Source organism: Erpetoichthys calabaricus, chromosome 13 (assembly GCF_900747795.2).
Source record: "Erpetoichthys calabaricus chromosome 13, fErpCal1.3, whole genome shotgun sequence".
NCBI lineage: Eukaryota > Metazoa > Chordata > Cladistia > Polypteriformes > Polypteridae > Erpetoichthys > Erpetoichthys calabaricus.
The window spans coordinates 27,615,747-27,631,436 of NC_041406.2; the positions used below are offsets into that span (position 1 = coordinate 27,615,747).

At 38.3% G+C, this 15,690-nt stretch overlaps 1 protein-coding gene across 1 annotated transcript in view; it reads left to right on the forward strand.

Moving 5' to 3' along the window:
* Positions 1 to 5,905: 5,905 nt before the first annotated feature.
* The window catches only part of LOC114664066 (collagen alpha-3(IX) chain-like), a 164,941-nt gene continuing 155,156 nt past the window's right edge, over positions 5,906 to 15,690 (forward strand). The window contains exon 1 of the mRNA XM_051936132.1: positions 5,906 to 6,046. Within this exon, the coding sequence (XP_051792092.1) occupies positions 6,030 to 6,046 (17 nt within the window). The 5' untranslated portion in view covers positions 5,906 to 6,029. The remainder of the gene's footprint in view (positions 6,047 to 15,690) is intronic.

The following is a 15,690-nucleotide window of genomic DNA, read 5'->3' on the forward strand; positions in this document are numbered from 1 at the left end:
CTCATGGATCGGATTCACTGATGTCATTTAATTCAACTAAGGCATGCTCTACTGTAAATTAATTAAAACCTTAAAGATAAATGCTTGTGCTGAATGTTACTGATTAGAATAAATACAGTGTATTATGTTTAAGGTGTTGAAGTTCTTAGTGCTGCTGTCTCACAGATGCAGCATCTTCGGTTTGAATCCTATGCCCAGTTGCCGCCTATGTCGAGTCTGCATGTTCTCCCTGCTTCTAAAAGGGGTTTACTTCTCCACATCCCAAAGTTGTGTTAAGTTATTTATTTATTTATATATTCACTCGTCGACCCCGTGGCTCCACCCGTGTAGTAGTGAAACAGTGCAGGGATGAGGGCCCTGGCCGGCTACCCACTCCTGATGTCACGCTTCCCCTCCCCTCGACACGCAGCCTCTGTCTCGGATTAGCATGAATGTACTGCTCCTGCAAGTGAACTATGATTCTTACTGCGATGAGAAAAGTCGCAAAATCAACTGAAATGTTCAAGCAAATTCTAGAAAAATACCCGATCTAAATCTGTTAATTAGTTCTCTCGTTCGCCAGGTAAGTAGAGGTAAGGTACACACCCGAGGCTGGCGTGTGAGTGAGGAGGGCCCTGTCCTCCTCCCCTCGGCACGCTGTGTGTCCCTCAGATTCGCACAGATAAATCAGTACCGCAAGCAAATAATGATACATAGCGCAATGAGAGAAGTCACAAAATCAACTGGAATGTTCAAGCAAATAATAGAAAAAAAACAGATCTTAATCTGTTAAGTAATTCTCTCATGAAAAGTGGACAGAATTTTACAGGATTTTATATACTGTATATAGAGATGTGGGTGAATGTGTGACTAGGACCTCATCCAGGACTGGCTTCTGATTTATGTCTTAGGTTGCCAGGACAAGGTGCTGCCCACAAAGTGGGTTTGATAAAATTGTGTTATGTTGTGTTGTGTTATGCTTTAGTGCACACAACAACCCATTCACTCACTGTTTCCTGCTTGAGGTCATCCAAAGGTACCACGCTGGCTTGTGACAGTTTTCTTTTGCAGCACAGACAGCCGTTTACACTCACCTAACCTTGAAATAGATTTGTCAGTCAAGCTAAGGACATATATTAGGTGTAACGCACAGAGGCACAGGGCAAATAACACCAAAGGCTCCCTAGTTAGACACTTAAACAGATCCAAAGCCAGTGAGCCAACAGTACTGTAGACGTTGCCATTGTGCCACCCTAATTATCAGTGCTTTATTTTATAAATCCATCCATTTTTTGGGGGTCTCACTTACATCTGCACTGCCTAATCATCATATTTTCTCCTCTCATGAAGTCAGTCTCAGTCCTCTACACATTTCTGCATCTTATAAACTCATTCCCTCCACTGTAAGTGAATTTAAGATTTCACATTATTCTCTCTTTACTCGGAGACATCATCAAAAATACTGCATATTCCTCAATGAACCCTAACTTAAGGCAGTTTAAATGTGTGCCTGTTCTTTATCTCACTCCTTGTAAATTACATTTAACAGGATGTTTCCTGGATACTGTTAGCCACCTTTACTCCCTAGGGGTTCTTGACAAGTTTATGCACAAAAACTAATTTTGTTTTCTTGTTCAAATTTTCAGGTCTATAGTTTCTTGCATAAGTTAGGACACAAACAATGATAAAGAGCTGGGGCACCACCTTGGTGACCCAGTATAACTGAAAGGCATAAATCAAACAGAAACACACAACAATTGTGGTAATTTTTCAGAGATGCAAGTTCATAACAGAACTGACTCAAGGTGGCTGACTTCCGGGGGTGAGATTGAAGCACTACAGAGTAAGGACTCCCAAATATCGCAGCTTCCTCTGGTGAACCCCATGGGACCCAACAAGGTTGCTCCCTGGGACCACAATACCCAGAATGCCTTGTGGGCACCCATACAGGGATCCCAGCCTGTGTTGGCTGCCATGTAGCATCCTAGGGAGATAAAGTGTAAGCTGTCTCCCCCCTGTCCTTTCAGGTTGAGGGGATCCCGGCTAGGCAAGGATGCTGGCCATTCCTCACACTACTTAGAAAAAAATTGATAACATAAAAAAATGCTTTTCATAATTACTACAAATATGTTTAGCATGGGGCGGCATGGTGGCGCAGTGGGTAGCGCTGCTGCCTCGCTGTTAGGTGACCCGGGTTCGCTTCCCGGGTCCTCCCTGCATGAAGTTTGCATGTTCTCCCCGTGTCTGCGTGGGTTTCCTCCAGGTACTCTGGTTTCCTCCCACAGTCCAAAGACATGTAGGTTAGGTGCATTGGCGATCCTAAATTGTCCCTAGTGTGTGCTTGGGGTGTGGGTGTGTGTGTGTGTACCCTGTGGTGGGCTGGTGCCCTGCCCGGGGTTTGTTTCCTGCCTTGTGCTCTGTGTTAGCTGGGATTGGCTCCAGCAGACCCCCATAACCCTGTGTTAGGATATAGTGGGTTGGATAATGGATGGATGGATGTTTAGCATTTCAAGTCTGTTTGGGGCTCTGAGTTGCATATCCATGTTGGTTCCACAACGCCACTAACTACTAGCAACAACACCCAACAAAATGTCTTCTGTTAATGAAAATGTCAGCGAATTTACTGGTAATACTTTACAGTAACCCTCCTCCATCGCGGGGGTTGCGTTCCAGAGCCACCCGCGAAATAAGAAAATCCACGAAGTAGAAACCATATGTTTATATGGTTATTTTTATATTGTCATGCTTGGGTCACAGATTTGCGCAGAAACACAGGAGGTTGTAGAGAGACAGGAACGTTATTCAAACACTGCAAACAAACATTTGTCTCTTTTTCAAAAGTTTAAACTGTGCTCCATGACAAGACAGAGATGACAGTTCTGTCTCACAATTAAAAGAATGCAAACATACCTTCCTTTTCAAAGGAGTGCGCGTCAGGAGCACTGAATGTCAGAAAGTGAGAGAAAACCAAACAAATCAATAGGGCTGTTTGGCTTTTAAGTATGCGAAGCACCGCCGGTACAAAGCTGTTGAAGGCGGCAGCTCACACCCCCTCCGTCAGGAGCAGGAAGAGAGAGAGAGAGAGACAGAGTTTGTTTTTCAATCAAAACTCAATACGTGCCCTTCGAGCTTTTAAGTATGCGAAGCACCGTGCAGCATGTCGTTTCAGGAAGCAGCTGCACAAAAGATAGCAACGTGAAGATAATCTTTCAGCATTTTTAGACGAGCGTCCGTATCGTCTAGGTGTGCGAACAGCCCCCCTGCTCAATCCCCCTACGTCAGGATCAGAGAAAGTCAGCGCAAGAGAGAGAGAAAAGTAAGCTGGATAGCTTCTCAGCCATCTGCCAATAGCGTCCCTTGTATGAAATCAACTGGGCAAACCAACTGAGGAAGCATGTACCAGAAATTAAAAGACCCATTGTCCGCAGAAACCCGCGAACCAGCAAAAAATCCGCGATATATATTTAAATATGCTTACATATAAAATCCGCAATGGAGTGAAGCCGTGAAAGGCGAAGCGCGATATAGCGAGGGATTACTGTATAACTTTCTTTGTTTTTTTCTTTAATAAACCTTTACGAGTCTTTACAATGCATGAATTGTTGCAACTTTTACTTTGATACTGAGAAAAGGCGTAACTAATGAATAAATACTTTTTAAGGTATTTTTATGTAATGGTTGTTAATGACTTATTAATGAAAGTCATTTTAAAGTGTTACCAATACATGACTTGTCAATTAAAGACATTTACAATTTTTAAAACATGCTAAAATTCATAATAACTTATTGTTTATTAGTTATTTTTTAATTTTTGTGGCTGAGTAGGGTAATGTAAGCCCTGCAGAGAAATGTTGGGGTGCCAACCCGGTCATCTGCATTTAATTCAGTCCAGGAAAATACATCAGCTATGCAAATGAGTACAAGTAACAAAAAAAAAAAAAAAAAATAGGACAGCTGTCAGGCTAGAATAATAATAACAATAATAATAATAATAATTTTTGAGGAGCTCTGTCCTACAGTGCAGTCTATTCAGAACTGACCTCCCCCTTCCAGCAGCTGCAGACTTTATAGATGGGGAACCAGAAGGGGTGGAGTCAATTACTCTTCTTGGCACTGCGGAGTGAAGAAAAATGCAGAAGGTTAGTGTGAGTGCCCCCTCTCGACCCTGGGTGGTAGTTTCTACCTGCTTCAGCTGAGCCAGGAGGGTGATCCACAGACATGCATGTGTGACAAGTGATATAAAATGTCACCAATGCGTGAATTATCAAATAATGACATTTACAATGGTATAAATATGTTGGAACCAATGGTCTGTTAATGTTTGTTACTTTGTGCTCCCAAAACATGAATTATCAATTAAAGTCATTTATAATTGTCTGAATAGGCCTGGACTAATAATCTGTCAAAGACTGTTTATGACTTATTTATGAAAGTCATATAACGTTTTAACAACAGAATAATTATTGACAATTGAGTAAATATGCCTAAATCAATAATCTTTTAACATTTTTTTAATTTCTTATTAATAAAGATTATTATAAAGTGTTGCATTTTTCACAAAACCATAATAAATGCATCATAGCTACTGTACTGTAAGATTTTCTCCATGATATTAGTAACAACACAATGCATTATTGTTAAAACACCATTTTCTGTGCAGATTGAGGATGACAAGCAAACCCCATACTAACAAAAAATGTGCTGAGAACTGAAGTCAGGTCCTTGGAGCCATGAGGTAGTCAGTGCTCCACTGTGTGTTCCTACCGCTTAAGTGCATATAGAACAACACAAACAACACACTGGATTATTGTTAAAATGCTTGTTTTGTATGGATTGAGGATAAGATGATTATTTCAACAAGGGGAGGACCCCATGCCAACAAAGAAATGTGTTGGGAACTGAACTAGGGTCCTTGAAGCTGAGAGGTAGTCAGTCCTCCATTGTGTGTTCCTACCGCTTAAATGCATGCAGAACAACACAAACAACACGATGCATTATTGTTAAAACAGCATTTTCTGTGTGGATTGAGGACCAGATGATTATTTCAACAAGGTGAGGACATGCAAACCCCATGCTGACAAAGAAATGTGTTAAGAAGTGAACTTGGGTCCTTGGAGTTGAGAGGAAGCCAATGCACCACTGTGTGTTCTTATCACTTAAATGCATACAGAACAACACAAACAACACGATGCATTATTGTTAAAATGCTTTTTTTGTGTGTGGATTGAGGATAAGATGATCATTTCAATAAGAAGAGGACCCCATGCCGATAAAGAAATGTGTTGAGAACTGAACTCGGGTCCTTGGAGCTGAGAGGTAGCCAGTCCATCACACTGTTTCCCTGCTGCTTAAGTTTATACAGAACTTGAAACGGTGAGCACAATCTGGACAGGTAGAATTAAGTGTGGTAAATTTTGAAAGTTCTTTTGTTTTTAGCTAAAAGTTCAATCTACATTGTTACATGTGTGAGAATGTTATGTTATTATTAATATTTACACAGGCAGAAATTGGGAGTAAACAGTCTTCTTGATAAATACAGGCATCTCATTATTTACTTTGAAAACTGCATGGCAAATTTAATACTAAACACATCAAAAAACTTGTCAGAATTACAACTTAAGGCAGGTTTTCAGCTAGCTAACTTAAACATGTAAAGAATTACTTAAACCTTGTAAATGCATACCTTTAAAGCCAACCACCATTAATTGTATTAATCGCCTCTGAGGACATTTTAATGAAACACCATAATTGCTTTTTTTTTTTTTTTTTTTACAAAATACCAAGAATTTGGAGCTTCTAAAAGTCATAAAATAAAACTACAACCCTTGTAATTCCTCTGGCCAATCAGAAGTCTCTGCCAGTGCAAGCTCTGCAAAAAAAAAGTGTGCCTGCATTTCTTAAAACTTGTGTCGCTCCCTGAGTTGGTGCTTTCAGCCTTTAGACACTATGCAGACTAGTTAGAATTGGGATATCCCCGGTTTTCATCTTCTGCCCTGGTTTCCATGATTGCATATTTTTCTCTGAAGGATTAAACTTGGAAAAAAACAGAAATGTGTTTAAGATCTAGGTAAGCCTTTCAATGGACATTTGTTGAAACGGTAACTTATTTCTTTAAATACCTGATTTCATTTCTTTCAGTTTTATTTTTGGTCATATTGTTTATAACAGATATGTTTATTTGTAAAGAGAAAGATTTCAACAATGTTTCAAGTACAAATTTCAAAGTCACTGATTTATGTGAGATGAAGTACAAATGCCTTGACCAATTTTCTTGCTTTGATGACTAACAAATCCTACATTGAAAGTTTGCTGACTGTGAAATTTATTTCAAAGCAATGAAACTCAAAATTAGAAATATTTTTATGATGTCATTTAATGTTAGAAAAAAAAACTTAAAAAGAAGGTAAAAGCAAATGTGATGTTTGTCTAAGTATTCATCCCCACCCTTTATAATATCTTGTAGATGTGTCTTTTGGGGTTACTATGCCCCAGCTTTGCACATTCAGTGCTTGGGACCCCATTGCAGGCAGATTTGTTGTTAATGTTAGTCAGATGATGCTTGTGCACCACAGTTTTCAAATTGTGTGACACAAGCATCACAAAGTAACAATTAATTATAAAACACTCTAAGGATGAGTTATTCAGTAAAATGAGTGAGTTAGTCAAAGGGCTGAATACGTAGGAAGGCACTGTGTTTTATTTAAATAGGGCATTTAAACCAGGTAAGTGCATTTTCATTACCTCTTTGTAAAAAGCTAACATCTTTAGAGGTGCACCATACTAACTTTCTTGATGTTATGTTTAATTTTAAGATTATTTTGTCAAAATAGCATTCCTTAAGACTGTCAATGCCACCTACATTAAAAAGACCTAATTACCACAATTTATTATTACACTGACTAAAGCTGTCATTAAAATGAGGGTATACTTTATTTAAGCATTTTTCTTTCTTATTTCTTATCTTCTTTTTGTGATATTGTGATGTAGTGAGCAATATGAAAAGAGGCAGGGGTTCAATTAAAGTATTCTTCTATCAGACTTTGAATGACATGTTTCTTGAGTTTTAGGCAATTACATTCAGCCCAAACAAAAAGTCTCTGTGTTAGCACATTTGCTGTGGAGTGCTAAATGCATAATATAAAAATGAATCTCTTTCTCTTATTTAAATAAATGCAGTCTTTTAAAATAAAATAATGAATAAAGAATAATAATGAATAAAGAAAAAGCATGTTAACACAGTGATAGATAGATAGATAGATAGATAGATAGATAGATAGATAGATAGATAGATAGATAGATAGATAGATAGATAGATAGATAGATAGATAGATAGATAGATAGATAGATAGATAGATAGATAGATACTTTATTAATCCCAAGGGGAAATTCACATACTCCAGCAGCAGCATTTCCCAATGTCCATGTATAGTTCTCCACTGTTCCTCCTCCAGACATGTCGATTTGGCTGACTGACTATGCAAAATTTACCCTCTGCGAGTGTGTGTGTGTGTGCGTGTGTGTGTAAGTGTGCCCCGTGATGGACTGGTGACCTAGGCTGCTCAGTGCTGCCAGAATAGAATGAAGTAGTTTGAGAATAAATGAATTAATAACAATTAATAAGGTATGAACTGCATAATTTAATTACAAATTATGTAATTCAATTACAATATAACTGACAGACAAAATACAACTGAATTACAAATATAATACACAATCTGATCAGTTCTTTTACCTGCAGATTAAGACACTTTTGTCATTCATTGCCAGTTGTCTGTATTATACTTCTGCCACTAGACTGTGGGAGACATGCAAGGAAGAATTTTACTATAGCGTGTACATAATAATAATCTTGAACCTGAAAGTTTATTTTGAACAATATTAAATTGTCATTTAAGATGTTTCGCTTTTTGTTTCAAAACTGTCATTTGGTTTTGCATAGTTTGGCACATTTGTACAGCTAGTAACGTAGGGTTCTTCATAGCCTTTATAACTTGGTGTCATTGCTATGAGTAGAATGTGCTCTTCCTGTGTTTCTGGGGCTTCCTCCAGCAGTCGAAACTCATGCAGTCACTTTGATTGGGAATTATAAATTAACGTGGCATGAATGAGCGGAGGTGTGTACGTGAGTGGATTGCCGTTGGCTTTTGACTTGGACTTTACAGTAGGATAAGATCTGACACTGTGTGACCCTCGACAGGGAAAAAGTCAGTTCAGAAAATGTAAATGTAAAAATAAATCAAAAAGCTGCTGGTTTAGCCTATGCCACTAATTTCACACTCTCAGCTTGAGCAATTCACCTAACCTGGTCTGGCATCCATGACCCAAAACTAGACAAAGTGAATTAGAAAACAGATGTCTGAATGGACTTCTTAAAAATGTCATACCTTGAAATAAATATTTTAAGACTTGTCAGAATCAAAATGTATGTGTCGCTTGTCATTGTGCTGCTTCAATTATCAACAAACTAAAAAAAAAGGTTCTTTATGCAAAATATGGAAAAGTCATGTACCTAAAACTTGTTATTTTAAATTAAATCAACCTAATTCAAATGTGTGTAGGGAAAATGAGAATACCATGTTTTGATTATTAATTTTGAGTTAGATATTTGAGTAAAGAACATCTCTCTGTATTAAAAAAATAATAATTTAATAGTTTTGTTTTAACATCATTTAATTGTATTAATGTCATGTCATTTCCTAACACATTTAATCCAAACCAGGGTCTCAGGGAGTGCTGGAGCCTATCCCAGCTAACATAGGGCACAAGGGTGGAACAAACCCTGGGGTGACACCAAACGCACACTTAGCATTGCTAACTCACCCTAACATGCATGTCCTTGGACAGTGGGAGGAAACCCATGCAGACTCGGGGAGAACATGCAAACCTCACACAGGGACGACCTGAGACATGAACTGTGGTCTCCTTACTATGCTGCCCATTTGAAAGAATTATGTCAAAACAACTAGAAAAAGCTTCATAATATCACCAAACATAATTATTTTAGGGTAAATTAACCTAAATTAGATATATAAAGTAAACAACCCATTAATTCATTTTCTTCAGTGTATTTGTTATATTAATCAAGTTAAAACAATCCTAGTGCTATTCACATAAGACTATAATGTTACAGTTGTAAGAATAAGCCATTTCTTCACATAGGTAAGAAGAATTATCAGTGCAATGTAAAGAAATAGAAGAATCTCTGTCATATTGAATGTGACAGGGCGGCATACTGGTGCAATGGTAAGCCTTGCAGACTCGCAGCTCTAGAGCCACCAAGTGTCTGAACCTGAGGTCAATCACTATCTGTATGGTGTCTGCCCATTTTTCCCAGGTTCATGGGGCTTTTCTTTGGCATTCTGATTTCCTGCCACGTGTATGTGCATGTAAGGCTAGTCGGTCTGCCTAATTGGCCTTGTATAAGTGAATGTATGTGTGTCAGAGTGTGCCCTGCTCGATAACGTGTTAAAGAATATGTTTCAAGATACATACATGTATATGTATATATTATGGTGGCTAGCACTGCTTCTTAATGGATTCAGTTTCATGGATTTAAATCCGTTGCGCTCTGTTGCTCTATATGGAGTTGGTAAGTTCTCCATGTCCCAGTTCTCCTCTCGGTATTCTGTAACTTTAATAGACATACAGGTCAAGCTAACTGACCATTTTACATCCATACACCGTATTGCTGCAAACAGTGGCATGCAATAATGTGGTGCAACATATATATAAACACAGGACAAGTGCAAGAAAGGTAAAGAACTGTACTATACTACAAATAGATAAATAATAGGTAAGTGAATAGATAGCAATAGCTTGAAATAGATAATATAATTAATAATTAAAGACAATAACAGGTATAACAATGCCTTGCATATAAATAAACTACTAGGAGTAGATCTGAGGGCAGGGGGACAGCACAGAGTTCGGACAGCTAGGGGGTAAAGGCTGTTGTAGAACCAGGAAGAACTGGTTCAGATGAGAGTGTGGGCTCCACAATGGACTGGCAACCCATTTAGTGTTAGTTTCTACTGTGTATCCAGTCCTGCTCAAACCAGGACCCTGAAATGGACTAGGTGGATTTGAGAACATTAGGTTCCATACATATTATCATATTGTACCAAATCATAGGGAATATTTTGTATGCTGACAATGTTTAGGTGAGCATTGTTTTTGGGATTTTCAATGAGTCAGTAATCTGAATTAATCTTCACTTAAACTAGGGGGCTTTGCCCCCTGCTCGCTTCACTCGCCAACCCTCCCGCCTTCGCTATGAGCCAGCATCTTTGTGTCTCTGCTGCACACATATGTGGATTTCACTTTCAACAAACAACAAAACTTTGAATTCTCGCAGATACACCTCTTCATTGGGAAGAAACACTACTTTTCGCTGATGGCAACACAAATTAGACGATCTACAAGTCTCCGACTTAAAGTTTAAAGCCAAACAATATCTACACACTTCTGTCATATCACCTATGTCCATATATTCGATCTCTTTTTTGCTTTAACCTTTTCGTTAATATCACATTGAATTTTGATTCTGTGTTTGGAATTACATCGTGACAACACAACGTATAACTGCCCGTGAGTGAATATCGGACTTTTCCAAATCTCTTTGCATAAGCTCTTGTCTCGCGGGGCTTGAAATTTTCTCTCGTGGGATTTCAGTTTCACCAAACAACAAATCTTTTAATTCTCGTGGATACGCCTCTTCATTGGACAGAAATACTACTTTTCCCTGATGGCAACACGAATTATACTATCTACAAGTTTCCGAATTAATAGTTTAAATCCGAACAATATATTCGATCTCTTTTCGCTGTTCTGTTATTTCACAGACTAATAATTTCCATTTGTTTGCAGTAATACAATCTTTACTATCATTTTTTTGAGACTTTCGAATTTTCGTACTTCCATTATCTCTAACCTGCTCTGCATGTGTACCGCGCCAACGCGAGTGTGTTTAAATCTCTTGGCACAGTGTCTCATCTCGCAGAATGTGAATGTGTCTCTCATCTCCTTCCAAGACTTTTTTTTATAATAGAGAGAGAATTTAATTGAATGAAGAATAATTGAAGTATTGTTGGGACAGCATAGCCGATAGCTAAATCAATGAGCTTGGTGGACTGAATGGACTTCTCTTGTTTGTCAGACTTCTTATGTTCTTATGTAAATATACATGCATACCATTGAATCACTGAATCAATCTGATTGCCATAAACTAATGCATATTCTAAAGTATCCATTCATCCAGACAGCAAACCCTTTAATTCAGTTTTAGTGTCAAAGAGCCAGGCTCTTCCATACTGGGTACAAAACATGAAACACACATTTAAGCTACTTGTGTGTCTATTCCATGGCAAATGTGAGAGCAAGAAGGTCCATCAGTCGAAGCTCCCACTCCAATTTTCTGATTCTAAAACAGGACCACTACAATAGTCCCAATCATTTTTGACATTTATGCAATATATACAGTTAGGTCCATAAATATTTGGACAGAGACAACTTTATTCTAATTTTGGTTCTGTACATTAACACAATGAATTTTAAATGAAACAACTTAGATGCAGTTGAAGTGCAGACTTTCAGCTTTAATTCAGTGGGGTGAATAAAACGATTGCATAAAAATGTGAGGCAACTAAAGCATTTTTTTAACACAATCCCTTCATTTCAGGGGCTCAAAAGTAATTGGACAATTGACTCAAAGGCTATTTCATGGGCAGGTGTGGGCAAGTCCGTCGTTATGTCATTATCAATTAAGGCCTGGAGTTGATTTGAGGTGTGGTGCTTGCATGTGGAAGATTTTGCTGTGAACAGACAACATGCGGTCAAAGGAGCTCTCCATGCAGGTGAAAGAAGCCATCCTTAAGCTGCGAAAACAGAAACAACCCATCTGAGAAATTGCTACAATATTACAAGTGGCAAAATCTACAGTTTGGTACATCCTGAGAAAGAAAGCAAGCACTGGTGAACTCAGCAACGCAAAAAGACCTGGACGTCCACGGAAGACAACAGTGGTGGAGGATCGCAGAATCATTTCCATGGTGAAGAGAAACCCCTTCACAACAGCCAACCAAGTGAACAACACTCTCCAGGGGGTAGGCGTATCGATATCCAAGTCTACCATAAAGAGAAGACTGCATGACAGTAAATACAGAGGGTGCACTGCAAGGTGCAAGCCACTCAGAAGCCTCAAGAATAGAAAGACTAGATTGGACTTTGCTAAAGAACATCTAAAAAAGCCAGCACAGTTCTGGAAAAACATTCTTTGGACAGATGAAACCAAGATCAGCCTCTACCAGAATGATGGCAAGAAAAAAATATGGAGAAGGCGTGGAACAGCTCATCATCCAAAGCATACCACATCATCTGTAAAACACGGTGGAGGCAGTGTGATGGCTTGGGCGTGCATGGCTGCCAGTGGCACTGGGACACTAGTGTTTATTGATGATGTGACACAGGACAGAAGCAGCCGAATGAATTCTGAGGTGTTCAGAGACATACTGTCTGCTCAAATCCAGCTAAATGCAGTCAAATTGATTGGGCGGTGTTTCATGATACAGATGGACAATGACCCAAAACATACAGCCAAAGCAACCCAGGAGTTTATTAAAGCAAAGAAGTGGAAAATTCTTGAATGGCCACGTCAGTCACCTGATCTTAACCCAATTGAGCAGGCATTTCACTTGTTGAAGACTAAACTTCAGACAGAAAGGCCCACAAACAAACAGCAACTGAAAGCCGCTGCAGTAAAGGCCTGGCAGAGCATTAAAAAGGAGGAAACCCAGCATCTGGTGATGTCCATGAGTTCAAGAATTCAGGCTGTCATTGCCAGCAAAGGGTTTTCAACCAAGTATTAGAAATGAACATTTTATTTCCAGTTATTTAATTTGTCCAATTACTTTTGAGCTCCTGAAATGAAGGGATTGCGTTAAAAAAATGCTTTAGTTGCCTCACATTTTTATGGAATCGTTTTGTTCACCCCACTGAATTAAAGCTGAAAGTCTGCACTTCAACTACATCTGAGTTGTTTCATTTAAAATTCATTGTGGTAATGTACAGAACCAAAATTAGAAAAAAGTTGTCTCTGTCCAAATATTTATGGACCTAACTGTATATACATATATAATTTTGCTGACTATTCAAATCAGATAACAACATAATTCCAAAAGCAAAAAAAAAAGAATATTTAAACATTCAAAGCAGCTTGTTCTTTTCTAAAATGTGATTAGGGTTGACATACAGTAAATGCAACTAAGTCATATCAAAACATGATAACTCTAAAAATAATGGGCATGCTGTAATGAAAAACGTTTACATTTAAAATAAAGTGAAAAGAAAATCTTTGCCAAGGGTAAAATCACTTTGTCTGTGAGTCATGAGGCGCATGTGCTGGAAATTCTGATGTGATGACACAAATGCCCAATATATCTTAATTCTGCAATGTCATCAATAGCTATGGGGCCGAGAATTTAAATTGTGACCTTACATCCAGGGCAAATGATTGTATTCAGCACCGTGGATTTATATTAAAATAGTTGTGTATTTATGGTTCTAATTGATATTAAATTGATATATAAACACTATACAGATGCTACATTTTAATTTAACAGCTCAGGATTTTAAAATGTTATAATATCACAATAATTCATTGAAATTGTCACTATTTATACAGTGTAGCTGGTTGCCACACACCTTTTTTACCTTAGTTATATTCTAAGTGAGTTTGTATCTTCTGCCCATGTTATAACTGTCATGTACTTACGTCAATTGCAAAACTATTTATTGTCAGGAATGGTTCGACCATGGGAGTAAGGGTAGTGGTAACAGCCTAGCAATCCCCTTGGAAATCTAAAAGCAAATATACTTTTAAACAAAAAATAACGGTCACAGTTGCTTTCTTTCAAAGTAACAATGTATACTGAGTAGAGGAGCTCCATCTCTCTCTTAGTCAGGTCCTTCAATGAACACGCACTTCTAGCTAATGAGCCGAATATATAATAACTGTCCAGGAAGGGGTGGGGTTCCGGGAGCCTAGATGGATGGTGTGGTTATGGATCTTGCGGCATTAGCTTTTCAGAGCTGCAGGAAAAAAGGAAGAGGTGGTTAGTGACAACATCCCCTGTTGTCCTGGGGTGGAACTGCGTATCTTTAGAAATCATTGAAGATGCCCCCCAAGCATACAAAATGGACGTAGCAGCTCTAGAAAAAGTCCAGAGAAGAAAGACTAGGCTGATTCCATGGCTACAGGGGATGAATTATGAGGAAAGATTAAAAGAGCTGAGCATTTTCAGTTTAAGCAAAAGGAGATTAAGAGGAGACATGATTAAAGTGTTTCAAATTATGAATGGAATTAGTACAGTGGATCGAGACAGTGACTTTAAAATGAGTTCATCAAGAACACGGGGACACATTTGGAAACTTGTTAAGGGTAAATTTCACGCAAACATTAGGAAGTTTTTCTTCACACAGAAAACCACAGACACTTGGAATAAGCTACCAAGTAGCATAGTAGACAGTAGGACTTTAGTGACCTTCAAAACTCAACTTGATGTGTTTTTAGAAGAATTATGTGATTAGGACTGGCTAGCTTTGTTGGGCTGAATGGCCTGTTCTCATCTACATTGTTCTAATGTTCTAAAAAGTGTGACACTATTTATCTACGTCCTTCAATTAACGCCCACTTCTAGGTAATGAGTCAAATATACAGTAACTGTCCTGGAAGGGTTGGGGCTTCATAAGCCCAGACAAGGGTGTGGTTATGGATCCTCCAGCATTTGATCTTCAGTGCTACAGTAACAAAGGAGGTGGTGGTTAGCTACAGTGTCTCCTCTCGACCTGGGGTGAAACTGCATTTTCTAAAAAAATCATTGAAGTTGCCTCCAAGCTCACATGTGTGACACTCTCTAGCTATCTATGTATCCATCATTCACATTTATTTAATTTAGAACTAAATTCTTTCTCCATCTATTTTCTGCATCTTTCATTTCCCAGCATTGCCATAGCCTGCACTGGCATTACAGAGAGCAGGTCAAGGACCAAATCTAGGCAGGACACCAGTGTTTTGCAGTGCACTGACCATGGCAGCCCACTTTACACTAACCAATTAACAAAACGTGCAAATCTTTGGGATAAGAGAGAAGAATGGAGTACCCAGAAAATAAATTATACAGACACTGAGAAAACATGCAAACTATACTTAAAAAAATTGACTGCATTAGTTTAGATTGGAACTGAGCCATCACTGTACCAAAACTGGTATTTTAAATGAAACTTAACAATGAATTTTGGTTATTATGTGTAAAAAATGTAGTTAGTAAAACCTTTTGCCTCTTATTCATTAAATGTTTCTTGCTTTCAAACTCTTAATCAATGCAAGAAGGTCACACGTGTTTTACCATGTGAATGAAATGCTATAACCACAGGCCATTAAGAAAAACAAAATCAAAGCCATCTTTAACTGTCAGAACATTTCCTGCTGTTTGCTGAATTCCTCTGCAGGTAGTAATTACTCCGCTGCATGATACAGCTAGTACACTGGACATCCCCATCCCAATAATTTAAAGGAAATGCATAGGTTTGGATTAGCCTAAAGACACAACCTCATTCTTGAAAACAGTCCTATATTGCATCACGCGTCTCTCTCTCTCTCTCTCACTCACTCTCTATAAATATGTATATAATTTTTTTTAATGTTCATGACTTCTT